General features: G+C 42.9%; 1 protein-coding gene across 5 annotated transcripts in view; it reads left to right on the top strand.

Annotated features, from left to right (window-relative positions):
* The window catches only part of QPCT (glutaminyl-peptide cyclotransferase), a 33,703-nt gene that overhangs the window by 11,512 nt on the left and 3,669 nt on the right, over positions 1 to 18,522 (top strand). For 2 of the 5 annotated variants that reach the window (XM_030557073.1, XM_030557072.1), the window contains exons 2-6: positions 6,242 to 6,388; positions 10,040 to 10,321; positions 15,704 to 15,880; positions 16,452 to 16,551; positions 17,248 to 17,364. In XM_030557073.1, coding sequence (XP_030412933.1) covers positions 6,242 to 6,388; positions 10,040 to 10,321; positions 15,704 to 15,880; positions 16,452 to 16,551; positions 17,248 to 17,364 — 823 coding nt within the window. Of the gene's footprint in view, positions 1 to 478; positions 779 to 6,241; positions 6,389 to 10,039; positions 10,322 to 15,703; positions 15,881 to 16,451; positions 16,552 to 17,247; positions 17,365 to 18,522 lie in introns of those variants that run through there. The other 3 variants (XM_030557076.1, XM_030557074.1, XM_030557075.1) reach the window with 3 other exon arrangements.

Genomic DNA, 18,522 nt, shown 5'->3' with positions numbered 1-18,522 from the left:
CCTGCAGATGTGTACACCTCCTAAGTTGCAGCGCTGTCACCCCCTCACCAGCGCTGCAACTTTGTGAAGTAGACAAGCCCATAGAGTTATGGTTGGGTCATTACACTAATTGAATCCATTTCCCTATGTTAAGTTCTCCTCACACCTTCTATGGGTCATCTTAATTATCTCTTCAAAAGCTTTTTTTCTCCTGCTGATGATAGCTCATCTCAATTGATTAGACTCTTCCTGTTGGTATGTATATTTCCACCTTTTCATGTTCTCTGTATATATGAATATCTCCTGTCTGTGTGTTCCATTCTATGCATCCAAAGAAGTGAGCTGTAGCTCATGAAAGATCATGCTGAAATAAATTTGTTAGTCTCAAAGGTGCCACAAGTACTCCTGTTCTTTTTGCGGATATAGACTAACACGGCTGCTACTCTGAAACCATACATAGAGTTAGGCGTCTGCTCCTGCAGCAGACCATTGGGAAGTCCGTCCCTCCACCACCCCAACCCCTCCTCCAGCACTGCCCCTTTTCTCCCTCCTACCTCCAGATCCTTAGTCAGGCAGAGGGAGAAGGGGAGGGGTGGACAGCAGAAGAAGCTGCTCCAGCTACTGACTCATGCACAGGAAGAGGAGCAGTAGCAGCTGCAGAAGAGGGATGGCAGGGGGAAGCAGGCATAACAAAGCAGCAGCATCCTTCTGCCTGGCCTGGGCACTTTACCTAGCAACAATCACCTTCTCTCAGCTGGCAGACGGGAGGGAAGCCAGAGCAGACTGGACACAGGAGAAGGTGGGTCACAGTTTTATTTGTCAAACTGGTTCTTGTCTTCTTACCCCCACTTAAATGCAGAGTGGGGCTTTGGCGTATGTGTGCGTGGGGAGGGGAGATCAGCAGCTGAGCTGTTTAAGCCAGGCCTTCCTCTCAGTGTGGAGGCTTCTGGAAGAGGAGTTCAGACAGACACACTCATTTGATCCCTACTCCTCCCTTATAAGAGACACATCGGAGTGAATTGCATTTTTGTTGTGCAGCCTGTGGCTGTGATCAGGGCTTTGTCTTCAGTGTAAGAGCTGCTGATGTGATAATAATACAGTGTGGGTGGATGGGCTAATTTCTCTGAGCCACCCACAATGTAGAGATCAGAGTAAATCTTAGCTTGTTATTATTTAGAGAGCACTGTGAGTGTACATAATACTGACTCAGACAGGTAAAGAGAGAACATGGCCTTCATCATAATTTAATGGCTGCAGATAATTCTTTTCCTCAATGTGCTATTGTGATAATATGAGATTCACACTAACCTAGCACTGGCAACTCAACAAAAGAAACATTTTGCAGAGAATTGTTGAACTTGAAAAAAAGAGACAAAATCTAAGACTGTTAGGACTGCAGAAAAGAAATGAGAGAGACTATAATTAAAATGATTTAGAGAGTATTATATGTTGGTCTAAGGAAATGAAGGTCTCTGTTAAAATAGTAAATTCTGTCTAGCATGGAAAATACAGGTTGGGGCTATAGCAGATAATGACAACAGAACTGCTGCATAATTAGTGGAAATAAGATAATATTAGCATGTTTTGTTTCATCCAGAGTTATTTGTGTTTCTTTAAACCAATTAAAACAATAAGATCTCAGGATTAATACTTAGTAAGATAGAATAATACAGCAGTAAAAATACAGGCAGACTCTCAAAACATAAGTTATTTGGCCTGATTATGAAACACTAGCATGGTTTCTTCATGCAGAAGTTATTTGAGCCACACGAAATATAATAGATCGTGGAGCTTCGAGGTTAATTTAATCACATGTTCCAAGACTTTCAAATGGAAAAAATGTTCTAGACCCATTTTGAGTTGATCATAAAGAATCTGAGCCCAAAGTTCCTCTAGAATTGACTGACTTCCAGTAATCTGATGTAACATCCAGTGATGTATAGGGCTGCAGTCAGAATTTACCAGGCCCAGGACAAGATGACAAGTGAGGCTCTCTTCTGTTCTATTTTTCATTATCTTCCTCTTTGTCATCTCACATCCTCATTTTACCACTTGTTTAGTTAGATTTGTTTTCATTATTTTACGTTTTTAAAGAGGTCTGTGCCCAGTAGAATTCTGTTTGGCTCATCGTTGTGAATTCATACTTATCTTTCCAGATATAATCCATGGGGCAACACTGTAGGCCACTGAGCAAACATCTAATTGAGGCCAAGTCTATGCTTACATGGGTCATTACAGAAAATGCTGAGCAGCATCAGTACCTCTCTCCAGCTTTTTCTCACCATACATACCCTCCCTCTCCTGACCAGGGCCGGTGCTACCATTTAGGCAGACTAGGCGGTTGCCTAGGGTGCCAGGATTTGGGAGCGCCAAAAAGCAAAGCCCTCCAATTTTTTTTTAAGTGTTTGAGCGGCCGCTGTCGCTGGGAGGGAGAGGGAATCTGAGCTACCACCAGCAGTGTGATGACACTTTTAGAAACCCTCTCATTTTGCAGCTAGGTGCAGTTTCTGCCAGACAATGTAACCATCTGGGCTCCTGCTCAGGACTTGCTGCTGCCTGGTCCATGGAGTTGCAAATTGGGAGGGGCAGAGAGAGGGCAGCGATGACAGCGAAGGTTACTGGGCATGCTCAGTTCGGGTGAACATGCTCAGTGCACCCAAAGTAGGGAATCGGGAGCGGGATTTGTTTGCGTCGTTACACCGGTAGCCCAGGGATTCCCCTGGGTCAGCGCACCGCCGCCGGCAGCCAGCAGCCCAGGGGTTCCCCTGGGTCAGTGCGCCACCAGCAGCCCAGGGGTTCCACCGCGCAGTCGCTGCTTCACTTCTCCCGCCTCCCAGGCTTGCGGCGCCAATCAGCTGTTTGGCACCGCAAGCCTGAGAGGAGAATTAGAGCAGGACAGCATGCTCGGAGAGGATGCGGAGCAGAGTGAGCTAGGGTGGAGAGGTACCGCAGGGGGCTCCTCGGGCCTGGGGGTGGGGAGCTGCCATGGGGCGGGGGGGGCACCTCAGGGCAGAGGGGATCTGCTGCAGGGCTGGGGGGGCGCAAGGTGGAAGTTTCGCCTAGGGCGCAAAACTTCCTTGCACCGACCTTGCTCCTGACCTCACCCACCCACTATACTCACTCTGTCCTATCTACCGAGCCAGCCCAGTTGCCATTGATTTCAGTGTAAACATCAGGCCTTCACACCACCCATCATCACTTTAACCATTCTACCAGGTGGAGTCGGAAGCAATAAAGCCTGAGTTCACTGTCTAGGGCGGTGGTTTTCAAGCTGAAGTATGTGTACCTTTAGGGGTACGCAAGTGCTCATCAAGGGGTAATGGTGGACAATGCATTTTATTATACCCTGTAATGGCAGACAATGCCAAGTGTTACTAAATCAAATGCAATCTAATCATAGGTATATTATGATCCTATCTCAGTTGGGGATATGTGGTAGACTACATTATTTGGAAAGGGATACGCAGCCTAAAAAGTTTGAAAACCACTGGTCTAGGAGTTTCTCTTAACAACAGACAATAGAACCAGCTCAAGTCCCCTCCCAGTCATCTGGAAAAACAAAACACTATTGCTGGGGACTTCTAAGAGGTAATACTTCCCCTCTCGCAAGCTCTGAATCTGTGTATAACAAAAGAAAAAACTTTTTTTAAAAGGGGACCCAACATTTATTTGGGAAAACACCACTACCATAATTCAAAAGCATGTGACCACAGGCAGACACCCACCCCATAGTGCTTTGGGCAGTGTCCTTTGCTTCTGTTTCGGACCTTATGGTGTGAAACTCCAACTAGCTAATGTTTCTTAACACACCCCTCCTCTCTCCCTCCACTGCAGCTAGGGTAACCAGATGTCTCGATTTTATTGGGACAGTCCCGATATTTGGGGCTTTTTTTTTATATGGGCCCCTATTACTCCCCACCACCTGTCCTGATTTTTCACACTTGCTGTCTGGTCACCCTAATTGCAGCCCACTCACAGTTGGCTGTCCTTGGTTAGCAAAGACAGACTCCAGAGTTCTGTTCCTGGGCAAGGTGGCAGTCACCTCCCACCTCTTGGGGGTGGGTCTTGAACAATGCCTCTTCTGCTCTCACCTCTGCAACGGGCTCACAGCTGCTGCACTCCTGTTGCTGCTTCATCTCTCTCTCTCTCCCTCCTCTTTCTGTTGCCATTGACCGCTGTCCCCTGCTACTGTTGTGTCTCTGCTGTCGCTCTCTACTACCACTGCTGCTGTCCTCCATTGATGTGACACAACATTCTGAGGTTCCATCAGCTCAGTGATTCCAGCAGGTAGTGGGGAACCTCAGTGCTGGTGTAGTCGCTATGTTGTCTTTAACTGTTTCCACAGAAGTGCTAAGACTCAGCTCCTAGACTTGCTCAGCAGTGAGGACAGCCCTAGGAATCACCAACTGGAAACAAGGACTCTTAACTGAGTTTAGTCAGATCTATCATTAAATGCTGGAAACGGGTAGATCAAATGGTTCTAGGATGTTTCTCAAATGTGGCAAAACAATCTGCACCCTATACTGATAGAGAAGTACCCAGGATCGCTAGGAAATTATGGTGTGTGTCAGGTGATACTACATTCTCTGGACACACTAAGGATACCATCTGTTGTTTGTATTCTGGTAGAGCCTCACTGTTGTACAATGAGGGCACTACCATAATACAAACGAAGCTCTGGCCACCCACACGTGGAAACATTCACTGCATTCAGTAAGACCACTACCATCCATAGTCCACACCGTCAGGCAGGAACACTTGTCCCAATCCATTCTCATCTTTAGAGCCCTGCTTGGATACAAAATTTGTATACGCATCCAATCCGCAATAATGATCCGTGGATCTAAAGCAGATATCTGCAGATTTGCAGGGCTCTACTCATCTTCACTGGGATTTGGCATCCCTTACTCTCTGCTTAGTAAGTAAAGTTCAGTTTAGGATGACCTCCTCAATCAGGGCAGGCTAAGTACAGTTCTGTTGCCCTTTACTCATACACTAAGAATAACCCCTGCATTCAAATACTAGAGTGATTTGTAACCAACAGCAGCTAAAAGTGATCACTTTAGCAAAGCAGCTCCATCATGCTGTGCAGCTAGGCAGACTAGGCATGTCTCCACAAACAGGGTCTGCTCCCGAAGTCTTCTTCTCCCCAATGTGATGTGTCACTACACTAGATGTCATGGGAGAGCTCATTCAGACCTTGCTTACATCACGAGAGCATCTGAGCACTCTAACCCCCACCCCACACTCACCAGCCACCACCTCTAGATTCTTGTCCCCACAAGGTCCTAGAGGATCTTTGTTGCTTCTCCCCCACAAGCCAAGGAAAGGAGTGGAGTGGGAGTCAAAAGCAGCAGCAGGAATCTTCTTCTCAAAGGTCAAAGGGATGTTGATTTAACCTGGCTGCTGGAGTATCTGTTAAGTATCAGAGAGATAGCCATGTTAGTCTGGATCTGTAAAAGCAGCAAAGAGTCCTGTGGCACCTTGTAGACTAACAGACGTTTTGGAGCATGAGCTTCCGTGGGTGACATGCACCTGATGAAGTGGGTATTCACCCACGAAAGCTCATGCTCCAAAACGTCTGTTAGTCTATAAGGAGTATCTGCTGTGAAAGAAATATTGTGAAACCAACACAAAGGACACTTCATTTGCACTTTAAGTCAACAGAAAAACAAGTTATCAGGAAGTTAAGAAAACAGCATAGCATCAACACATGGGAACACAAGGAGCAGGAGCTTTTTCTGGGGATACTGTACACTTCAAAATAACACATTGCAAAGGATTATAGGACTATAAGAAGTGGAAAGAATCACTTTGTTATCCACCACTGAGGGAATAAAGGGTCCAGCACTCTTTGCATTCCCTGAATGATGGATCACCAACCAGGAAGGGTGGGTGATGCTGAAAGGTTGGTTTAGGTAAGAAACTTATCTTAGGCCATGTGTACACTAGCACTTATGTCGGCAAAACTTTTGTTGCTCAGGGGTGTGAAAAAATGTGTAAACTGAGCACATTCAGTCTAGCACCCAGTGAGATATAGAACTGCACAATGCCATTTTTAGAGTCACTTTTGAGAGAAGAACCACACTCATAAGGGGCTGTTGTCCATATTACTGGAGGGTGCCACAGTAAATAGGATTAGCACTGAATATGTTGTTAATATAGTACAGTATGTTATTTGCATTGTATAGCATCACATTTTTCATATTAAAGAAAACAACACAAACTAACAGATAATAGTTGCCTCTTTTTCCTTCTGCAGTACTTCCACCAACCAAGTATTTTAAATATTTCTGGTATCCAGCAAGTTGCAGCACACACAGATGTTTCTCAAATGTGGCAAAATGATCTGCATCCTATACTGATAGAGAGATACCCAGGATCACCAGGAAGTTATATTGTGCGTCAGGTGAGACAACATCCTTTACACATACAAAGGATACCATCTGTTTGTATTCTGGTAGTGCCCACAAATGTCCGAGGATCTGGCCACCCACATGTGGAGACACATTTTCTGCATTCAGTAAGACCACTACCATCAGAAGACTGAGAAATGTCATCCATAAAGCCACAATATCAAGGCTGATAGGCCCAAAACTTAATCTACTTTAAATTCTATTCCCTAATTTATGCAGTTCCAGTAAGTATTACGTATAAAAGAAAATCAGATGTTAAACATATATTTAAGTGAAAGAGTACTCCATGTAACCTAAAATCAACTCATCTGGATGCCTTTGCACTCACACAAACATGCCATGTTTGCATGTTTGCACAGTTGCCCTTGGAACTTCACATGGGGGGCAAGCCAAATGTCTTCCCTGGAGAGGTCTTGCTGGTTTTGAGGCAGGAGCGGAGTTCTTACAGAGTTGCCCCAAAGATCTAGCTCTAGTGGTGGGTTGGACCATGATGTAATTTGATGTCTTGCCTGCTCTGGATTACTATAGCTTGTCAAGAAGCCACAGTGTTTTCAAAAGGCACATGGGACCAGGACTCAGGGCTTCCTTTACTGGTCCTTCCACCTATTCACTGTGCCACCTAGGGCAAGTCACTTTACTTTTCCGGTTTCAATTACTACATCTGTAATGGGAGGATATCAGTTCTTCTCTATCTCAGAGGAGTAACATGAGGCTTAATTCATTAATATTTGTAAAGCAGTTTGGGAGCCTCAGAAGAAAGGTGCTGTAGAACTTTGAAACAGAACTGTGGGCAAAATGCAGCCCTGGTATAACTCCAATAACTTCAGGGGAGTTGCATGTAGTAGAGGGGTTCTCAAACTGGGGGTCGGGACCCCTCAGGGTGTGTGAGGTTATTACATGGGGAGTCGTGAGTTGTCTGCCTCCACCCCAAGTCCGCTTTGCCTCCAGCATTTATAATGGTGTTAAGTATATAAAAATGTTTTCAATTTATTGGGGGGGGGGGGGCATACTCAGAAGCTTACTGTGTGAAAGGGGTCACCAGTACAAAAGTCTGAGAACCACTGATGTAGGAGAACCAGACCTAATCTTGGTCACTCTTCTAGAAAAGTCCTGGGGAACTTTAGGAAAGGAATGAAAACTATAATACAAAATTTTATACAAATCACTCTAAAAACCTATGGAATTTAAAGGGACACTGCCATCAGTAATCTAATCAGTTTCCAAAAAGTGAGTTACATGCTGTTGGTGAGAACTGCTTTCTGCATCAGTTGGGCCATGATCTGAAGTCACCATTGAAGATGGCAGTAGAGTTAAAGAGAAGGTCTCAGCCTTCACACTTACAGTGCCATGACTGGCCAGATATTGTAATATATTAACTAGAGAGATTCAATCTTAGCTAGGTGACATTTTTATTACAATGGCCTTACTGATGGCCTTATTGAGTTACATTACTTTTATAGAATCCATCTTCTTAAAATCAGCAATAAGAAGTTAAACAGCACCAGACCTAGCATGGAACCTTGACTCCCGCATCTCCTCTTAACATTTTGTCATGTTGAAAACTGACTACTTACTCCCATTCTATTTTTTGTTGCTATGTTTATGGAAAGAGACTAATCTAAGGGCTAGTTTGTAGCTAGTTCTGCATAGGTGCACACACAAGGGGAAAGGGCACAAGGGGTCTTTCCCCAGGCCACCTTATACCCCTTTGAAAGACCAGCACAACCCTAGTCCTTGCGCTACACCATTACAGGGATCAGGAATTCCTGCTGCTGGAGCTACTAGAGACTCCACGGGGGTAAAGAGGGTTTAAAGGTGGGATGTGACCCTATTGCCCTTCCACACTGACAAGCAGAGTTGAATCTGCACATCAGGGGTATACAAACAGCACCTGTTAAATGGTCTCTGCTCTAGGATGACTGAGTCACTCAAAACATCCCTTGGGATTCTCACCAGTGTGGAACCACTCTGTACCCACAACCAGCCATGCAGGCTGTGGCTTAACAGCACCACCAGAGCCCATTGTGTCCAATAAATGAACTTGCCAATCTGTAGTTGGTGGAGTGGAAAAATGAAGCTTGTTTCAGTGTCTGTGAGTGTTCATAGTACCCAGTTCTGAGGTTCCTAAGTGACTTACTCAGCCAAAGTAAAGGAAAAAATAACAGAGCAGAGTCCGAGGCATGGTAACCACCTGGCATGCTCAAGTAGGGGATCTTTGCTGCTACGGGTAACAACAATGTATGAAAACAAAGATCCTTATGACACCATAGAAACACTCTCCATTGTCAGCACAGAGAGGAGAGTTTTGTTAAAACAATAGCGCAGCTGGGGTGTCAAACCCATTCTGCGGAAAGATCCAAATTCCATTTTTATTTCAGTCTATAGGCCGAGATATACAGCTAGGACTACATACTCCCCTCAATCCACTGCAGATGGCAATGGTAGGTTAACAAACAGGACAAAATACTTGTTGCTGCATGAACTTTCAGAACATTAGCCAGAACAAAATGGAAACCATTCAAGGGGACACTCTTGCTCCCACTGAAGTCAATGGCAAAACTCCCATTGACCTTAATAGGAGCTGGCTCGGGCTCTTAATGGTCTGCTAGTTTTTCCCCTTTTAGAGGCTTTTTTCCACTATTTATCTAAATATAGAGAAACATGTCCTTGAGAGAGTACTTAAGAGACCAATAATAAAGATGACGCAGAACTCTCTGTACTGGATACATTTGGGGATATTTTAGAGGCAATCTTTCAAGGCAGGAAGTTGCCTAATATGAGCAGGTTGTTGTACAGGTTCCATTGTTTTCTTTTTTGTCCTCACATTGAATTATATTTTGTGTGATTCCATTTTTGAAGTTAGTTGTTCTCCAGTGTTCCGTTCTTTGCTCAGTTTATACAGAAGAGACTATTTAGTTGTTTCCTGTTGAACTCTTAAGCCTTGTTCAAGACAGTTGCTATTTGTAAGGCACATTTATTGTAGAAAGCAAACAACAGTAGTATTGGTACTGCAGTAGCGCCTAAAGCAGGCGTTGGCAACCTTTCAGCAGTGGTGTGCCAAGTCTTCATTTAGTCACTCTAATTTAAGGTTTCGTGTGCCAGTAATACATTTTAACGTTTTAAGGTCTCTTTCTATAAGTCTATAACATACAGCTAAACTATTGTTGTATGTAGAGTAACTATGATTTTAAAAATGTTCAAGAAGCTTCATTTAAAATTAAATCAAAATGCAGAGCCCCCTGGACCGGTGGCCAGGACCCAGGCAGTGTGAATGCCACTGAAAATCAGCTCGCATGCTGCCTTTGGCACGTGTGCCATAGGTTGCCTACCCCTGTACTAAAAGATAATCCCTGCCCCAAAGAGTTTACAATCTTAGCATATAACAAGAGACAACAGGGGAGAGGCCAAGCAAATGGGGTGAAAGTGGAGGAAGAGAAGTTAGCAGTGAAACAATGATGGTGATTATCACAAGGAGAACTCAGTCCATAAGCTGCCTAGCCTAGAAAATGCTTATTATGAATACAATAGCCCTTGCAGAAAAAATAAAGTGCTGATATTGTAAACTAGCTACGGATACAGTTTGTTTGCAAACATCTGTTTGATGCTGAACATTACTGTTATTTTTTTTAAAAAAACAATTCCAGCATATCAAGCGCCGTATTCAAAGATTGCAGGCTGGCTGGGAAGTCGAAGAAGATACATTTCAGGGATACACGCCCTATGGATACCGAACGTTCTCAAATATCATCAGCACTCTCAATCCCTCTGCCAAGCGCCATTTGGTACTTGCTTGCCACCATGACTCAAAATACTTCGGTCCACAGTGGGATGGCAGAGTGTTTGTGGGAGCCACTGACTCAGCTGTGCCCTGCGCTATGTTACTGGAGCTAGCACATGCCCTGGACAGCCAGCTCCAGTCAATTAAGGTACTTGTTTCTTTTTCTCTTTTGCATGCTTCTGTGATAGCTTATGTGGCTTCTGTATCGTCATTCTCAATTATCATGGGCCTGATCCTTCACCTACTGATGTTGATGGCACAACTCCCATTGATTTTAATGGGAACAGAACTGGGACCCAGGTCTATTACTGCATAAGAGTTTAACTTCACATCATTAAAAAAAAAAAAAAGAGGATGCATTGATAGATGCACAATGGTATCAGAGAGGTTTGGGCAATTTGATAGTATGCTATGAAAATGATACTTTTTTACTTAGTTAAAGACTGGAGACTTTTAAAAAAATTTCTAACCACAGGATATACAGAACCATGCTTTTTAAAAAGTAACCTAATAGTGTCAGCTTTCAGAATGTAGGATACATTAATAATCTCTGTTTCTAAGTCTGATACCATTAATTTAATGGTTAAACCTCACAAAGAAACACAGTAACTCTTCATAATGACATGTAAAGGGTGGATAATTTAATGGATCATAGCCATCGTCATAAATGCATGGATTTTAAGCCCAAAGAGACCATTATGAACATCTAGTCCGACCTCTTGCGTAATACAGGCCATACAATGCCATGTAGTAATTCCTGCACCAAGCCCAGTCACTCAAAACAACATTGAGAAAGGTGTGGTGTATTTCTCTCTATAACTGCTAGGTCTTTGCTTTGTGTGTACCGCACTTTTAAATCTCTAGGAAGTCTACTGTTTTCTGAGATAGGCAGCCATTTGGAGTGAGAAAGAGAGGCAGCAGCCTGTTACAGAAGAGATATATACACCATGTTTTAATGGCAACTTCACTTCTGTTTTTTTTTCCCTTGTTTTTCTTAATATAAGTCAATTATTCAGAATTAAGTATGTGGTGGTCTTGGATGATGGGAAGACATAATACAGGAAATGTAATATATATTAAATTGTCTTGTCCATGTTGTTAAGAGCTGATGTAAATTTGTGCTAGGGCCATCTGCAATGCACAAAAAGTTTCAGTGGCCCTAAAAAATCCAGGAGCTATGCTACATATTTTTGAGTGCCTTATCTACTATTTCACACATGCAGATATAAAACACTCCTGTAATAGATATGCCTGGGTTTCATATGTAAAGCTGATCCTCTTTGCAATCTCGAAGTACAGATGATAGATAGATTTTGATTTTGTGGTGTTCTGATGTGAAGTATCTAAGTAATCTAAACATTGTTTTTATGGCTGCAATTGTTTCCAAAAAGTTGATATAGCACCTTTTAGTGCTAGTAGTGTATTTGGCGATTTGAACATTATGAAGTGTTACAATATTTTTATCATAAAACGAAGTTTATTACATATATATCCGCTGGCCCTTTAAAGCACTGCTGCTGGAGCTCCAGTGGTGATTTAAGGGCCGCGGCTGGAGCACCGGGCCCTTTAAATCACCACCAGGGAAGCTGGTCCAATCCAGCACAGTGTACCGGCTTACTTTCACCTCTGGATAAAACGCGGTTTCACCTATAACACAGTCAGGTTTTTTGGCTCCCGAGGACTGCGTTATATCGGGGTAGAGGTGTATTTCCCCATGGCATATACTAATGAACTGTCATTTAAAAATCTTGATTTTGCATGAAGTAGCACAGTTGTTTATATAAACAAATCCTGGCACCAATTCAGTGGTTTGAATCTTTAGCAAGAACTAGATCAGTATTTAATTTCAACTTTTAATTTTATGAAGAGACAGTATTTTAAACGTGGGTGAAATAATTACTTTGCTAACAGATTTCACAGGCCATCATTTGTACAAAGTATGTTGGGATTCCTCTGATGAATACATTATTGATGACCTTTTGACTCTACTTGTAGTAGCATAATAGTCTATTATGTTCTCGGCCAAATTTATTAATATACAGTGACTCTGAATTGCGATTTCTATCTCAATGCTCTTCCAATTTATTTATATTTACGTAAAGCTTAAAATACTCTAGTTCATAGATATCTTTTTACATTATTCAGACATGGAATATTTTAAGCAGAAAAAAAATCAGGCATAGATACTTCTTTTCTTAAAGTTATTTTAATTCAGATTCTCTTGGTATACATATGGGGGTGATTGAGCTCTGGGGTGATTAAGAGGTCTGTCTTGCAGTGGAAAGAACAAAGGGGAGTAACTGAAACCTCTACAAAATAGCAGGTGTTTCACAGTAGAGTGGATATCAACATTGCCCTATCTACACAAGGGAAATTTTCTATTTTTCCCACCATTGTTTACCCTGGTTCAGCTCCATCAGTGGTAGCAAGGTTGGGAGCTTTAGTGCATACAGGGCACTGGATGCCGCCACCACCACCACCTCCTTTTTAACTATGTTTGGTATAGGATTAGTGGATACAATGGTAAAACCACCAATGGCAACTCTCTAGACTAGGTGTCCCAAAGTTACTAATATGGGTGGAACAGACCTGGTATTAGCAATGGTGGAAATTTTTAGGAAGTGGCCACAGTGTAGACAGTGCCTGTGCTGGGAACATGTGGTGGAAGAGGAGAAGACATTCCACATGGATAGCTCCTTTGCAGCCCTAAATACAAATGTCATCTTCTCTGCAGATGGCAGTGCCTTATTTATTTATTTATTTAGGTGGCTGAAGAGGAAGGGTCTTTTTGACACTTTTCAGGATACCTGAGCTGTCTGGGGTGAATCAGCACCACCTGCTTACAGCAGGAGGGAGCCCTGTCTGTGCCCACCAGGGTGACGCTTTGCAACCACCAGCTGCTGGCAACACCGCTCCAGTCTGGGGTCTGCAAGCCCCTCTCTTCCCCTTTGCAAGCTAACAATTTACATACGTCATTGTGTTACACTGGAGTGCCCAGTCTCTTATCTCTAGCTGCCTGCAAGGCACAGCAGTGGAAGCAGTGCACCCCAGTTTATCACTCTCCTTCGCACAAGTTGCTTATATCTATAGTAAAACCAAAGTGAAGTTTATTTAACAGGGCTTAAGATTCAAATAAAAGCAAGTATAAGGGTTTGGAAACATAAGGTAACAGGTAAAAGAAAAACATAAAATACAAGTTCTAGCCTATACTCATTAATAATTTACTTTCCTGGCTAATAAGGTATCTCTCACCCAATGAATTCGCTTTTACAGCATTTGTCCAGTCCAGAAAACTAGGATCTACCTTTCATGAGCTATCCATTACAGAGGAGAGACTCTGCCAGCGGAGATAACAACTTGTGATTTTTTTTCACTTCTTATACAATGACAGATTGTTTCTTACTCCTGGGGGTTCCTTATTCAGAGACTTTTTTTGGGGTGGGGGTCTTTTGTTTCTTCATAAATCCTCAAGTCTGCACCTGGTCTAGACAGTAAATACTGAGCTGGCTCCACGGACGTCCATGGTTCTCAGTGTTGACTGAGTTAGCCCAGAGACCCGCCTTGCCTCAAGTGGCAAGTTTCACTTAAACAGTTTTGAAACTCAGTATCCTACGTAACTAAAATTATTTCCTGTGCAAACATCACAAAATAACCATGACAATCAGCTAGTTCTTAAGTCTCAGCAGAGCCCACACACAGCCCCCTTCAGTAAAATACTGAGAATTTGGTTAGACATGGGTCAATATACCTGCTTCGGTATGTCTGTGTCACAGTGTTCCCTTTCAATAATGTGGCAACCAGGGTCCAGATACCCCAAAGGGAGAACAGGGGGTCAAAATCTCAAAGAGTAAGCAACTGAATCAATAGGTTGTGTACAGTGTTATTGTGTATAAAAATATGCCAAGTAAGGTATTTTATGAAGGCTTGTAAATATTTTGAACTCGATGGTCTTTATGTATTGTGACAGACCCAGGCCAGTGGGGTACAGGAGTCTGGTAGAGGGCAAATATACTGGTCACTGGATGAGTAGTTTTCTGTTCCCTGAGTGACCAGAGCAGGGGCTGCACTAGAGTAATCAGGAACCTGCTAGAACTAATCAGCCTGTCTGCCTTAATTGGAACACCTGCAGCCAATCGAGGCACGCTAATCAGGGCACCTGGGTTTAAAAAGGAGCTCACTCCAGTCAAGAAGGGGAGAGCCAGAGGAGAGGAAGTGTATGTGAGGAGCTGGGAGCAAGAGGGCAAGGAGCTTAGAGTGAGAGGCTGTGCTGCTGGAGGATTGAGGAGTACAAGTGTTATCAGACACCAGGAGGAAGGTCTTGTGGTGAGGATAAAGAAGATGTTTGGAGGCCATGGGGAAGTAGCCCAGGGAGTTGTAGCTGTTATGCAGCTGTTACAAGAGGCACTATAGACAGCGGCACTATAGACAGCTGCAATCCACAGGGCCCTGGGCTGGAACCTGGAGTAGAGGGCGGGCCCGGGTTCCCCCCAAACCTCTTAACTCCTGACCAAACACAGGAGGAGTTGATCCAGACTGTGGGGAAGATCACTGAGGTGAGAAACTCTGCCAATAAGCTCAGGACCCACCAAGGTAGAGGAGGAACTTTGTCACAGTATACAGACATGGCTATGAGTAAATGTATTTGTGTACGTGTAGAGCTGTGCTCCTGATCTGTGCTGCAACATTTAGCTCCACCTCACAGCAGAGTGGTGAAGCAATCAGGCAGGAAGGGGTTGCGTTCCCACCCAGCCCTAGGAGATTAGCTCCAAGCACCTAGCATTTCCTGGATTGTATGAAAACAAACACTGAGCCTTTAGGATTAGTGGGACAACATTAAGACATCCTGTCTGAAATTTCCCCACCCTAAATAATGAAGTCACCATGCCAGGATAGTGACAGTTTTAAGGCACCCAATGTTACAAGACAGGCAGTGACAGAAACCTTTACTGGTCTGGGTGAGCCCCAAAATGACACCCACATCCTGAACTTTGGTTTTAGGGTCAGATTAAGGCTGCACATCACCCTGCAGAAAAAGAAATGTCACTATTTTAATGACAAGAGTGCCTTGTTCCTCACTGTTTTCATGAGACTCAGTACACACAAACATGACAAAAACCACAGCTCATTTATGAGTCTGCTTGCTGAGGCTGAACTCATATCAAGGATTACCACAAATGCTAATCTCAGATGACATTAAATGTTTCAGCCACCTGGTACTGTAGACCTCTCTCAAGTTATCGAATTCATTCTCATATAAGTCAGAGATGTGAAACTTCTAACCACCGACAGAGTCCTCATAAATGAATTGTATCAACACAGGCTGCTTTTAAGGCATGGCAGTCTTTATCGTGATACCACAGTATAGGTATGGAAGGCTGAAGATGTGGGAAAGTTTGAATATGAGCGGTAGTCCTTTCATGTGATTCGTTAAAAACAGATTACTCATGAGAAAGCTGCAGAATCAGACCGTGTTTCAATATGTATTTCCACAGAAATTGAATGAGACATTGCTTTTGACATTCCTCAACAGACCAGTTCAGCCTCCAGGCCAGATCTTTCACTTCAACTGATTTTCTTTGATGGTGAAGAAGCCTTTGTGCGGTGGTCTCCTACTGATTCCCTCTATGGATCTCGACACTTAGCTCAGAAAATGGAATCTACTCCCCATCCACCTGGTGCAACAAATACAAACCAACTACAGAGCATTGTATGTGAAAACTCCTTTAATTTCCAAACGAATTCCTAGTTAAATACCATACAACTAATACAAAGAACTACTTTTATATCAGCCAAATTCCACCAAGCGAGAACTCCACCAGATGATGGGAGTGAGCATATGGGTTTGTTTTTGTTTTGTTTTTTGAGAGAGAGAGAGAGGCCTTACTTGCTTTCTGCTTCTCCTTCCTGTGCCACTTCAGTGAGAAAAGCAGGGACAACTGGAGGCAACTTGCTCTTATTTTTTCTGCAGGAAAAAGTGTGAGTTGCAACTGCTCACACCAGGTCTGAATCTGGCCCATTGCATTTTGCAAATCATGCTGCTCCTTTTTTCCCTGGTTAAAGGTGCTGTTGTATATTAAATCTCACTCCTGGCTCTCATTAGCTCTCTTCACACATAATGAGTTGATTTACTGGTTCTTTGCTCAGAATTATTGAATTAGTGAAGTGAGAAGTAGCAAAGTCCTACTCTCTCACTTGTACTCATATTTATATGGCATTTTATTTCTTTAAAAGACTTTTTAATGAAGCTAAAAGTTTTCATTTTTGTTTTACTTCTATAGGATCTGTTTGTGTTACTGGATTTAATTGGTGCTTCAAACCCAACCTTTCCCAATTACTTTTCAAACACTGCCCGATGGTTTAACAGACTTCAAGCAATCGGTAAGGACGGTTATCCATCAAAGTAAGGGCTCAATCCTGGAAGCCCTCTTCAGCAGTGTCATTGCTCCCCTGGAATTCAACAGTTCATCATGCAAAAGAGTTGTAGGTTCAGACTCTAAAATTGTGGTAGCCACTTCCAACCAAAGCAAGTTATTAAATTTTTTAAAGGTGCTTGTTTTTGGTAAAATTGTCCTTGCTAAACTCTGTTTTACTAACACTTATGGGGGTTTTCAAAGATTTCACAATTTATTACCTGGTTCACATAATTCTGTAGTTTAATTAACTGGGAATTATTTTTTCTAAAAAAATAAAAATCTAACATTTACAGGAACTTGAAAACTGCTATGAACACCCTAGTATACTTGTGACCTCTAATGAAATGGCCCAATGGGTAGCCTAGAAACATGGGAGTCAGGAAACATGGGTTCTAAGACTGTCACTGTGGGACCTTGGGCACGTCACATCCCCACCCTCCCCCTGTGCTTCAGTTATCCTCATTTTACAGGTGGGGAAACAACAGCCATCTTCCTCCACTGACTGATGCCAGGTGAACACAAATTGTTTCCAATTGTTTTTCCCTCTTTGATGTGAAAAATATCCTATACTACACGAGAAAAGTTGTTCAGTGACTATATTATTTGAAGGATATTTTACTGTCAAGTATAATTTAAACTTTGTTTAAATTGTGAATTCTAGAACGAAAGCTACATGGCTTAGGTTTGCTGAAGAATCACCGTTCTGAAAGGCAGTATTTCCGGGGTAACGCCGCTCCAAGGTCGATTGAGGATGACCATATTCCATTTTTAAGAAGAGGTACTGGAATCCATTTTAAATATTTCCTAACTATCATATGAGTTTACTGTAATTTCAGGGGCAGATGCTTATGTTAAGCAAGTGAGCACAGGGTATAGGCCAGCATTTGTTAACCTAGTTCCTTAAATCTGAGGCTCCTAAATACATTTTCAGAGGGGCTAAGCGCCACTGATCTCAAAGACATTTCATAGCAGCAGAACACAGATCTTCCTTTTCCAAAAGCACAGCTTTCGTGGGTGAATACCCACTTTGTCGAATGCACGTAGTGGAAATTTCCAGGGGCAGGTGTGTATATATATGCAAGCAAGAAGCAGGCTAGAGATAACAAGGTTAGTTCAATCAGGGAGGATGAGGCCCTCTTCTAGCAGTTGAAGTGTGAAAACCAAGGGAGGAGAAACTGGTTTTGTAGTTGGCAAGCCATTCAGTCTTTGTTTAATCCTGAGCTGATGAGCTTCAGTTCATCTGCAAATTTGACATAATCAGCTCAGGATTAAACAAAGACTGTGAATGGCTTGCCAACTACAAAACCAATTTCTCCTCCCTTGGTTTTCACACTTCAACTGCTAGAAGAGGGCCTAATCCTCCCTGATTGAACTAACCTTGTTATCTCTGGCCTGCTTCTTGCTTGCATATATATACACACCTGCCCCTGGAAATTTCCACTACGTGCATCCGACAAAGTGGGTATTCACCCACGAAAGCTCATGCTCCAAAACATCTGTTAGTCTATGTCAAGGTTCCTTCCCCACTCTGAACTTTAGGGTACAGATGTGGGAATCTGCATGGACACTTCTAAACTTAATTACTACCTTAGATCTGATACACTGCCACCACCCCCAAGTACTACATTTTTCCCTGGATAGTTTTTAGGGACTTCACCAATTCCCTGGTGAACACAGATATAAACCCCTTGGATCTTAAAACAAGGAGAAATTAACCATCTCCCCTCCTTTCCCCCACCAATTCCTGGTGAGTCCAGATCCAATCCCCTTGGATCTAAAAACAAGGAAAAATCAATCAGGTATTAAGAAAAAGGCTTTTAATTACAGAAAAGGAAGGTAAAAGAAAACCCTCTGGGGGAGATTAGCATACCAGCTACTCTCACAGACAACAGATTCAAAACACAGAGGATGTTCCCCTGGGCACAAATTTAGATAC

This window comes from Gopherus evgoodei, chromosome 3 (assembly GCF_007399415.2).
Source record: "Gopherus evgoodei ecotype Sinaloan lineage chromosome 3, rGopEvg1_v1.p, whole genome shotgun sequence".
NCBI classification, from domain to species: Eukaryota; Metazoa; Chordata; order Testudines; family Testudinidae; genus Gopherus; species Gopherus evgoodei.
The sequence above is the reverse complement of the archived record's forward strand: the minus strand, read 5'-3'. Positions and strand labels throughout refer to the sequence as shown.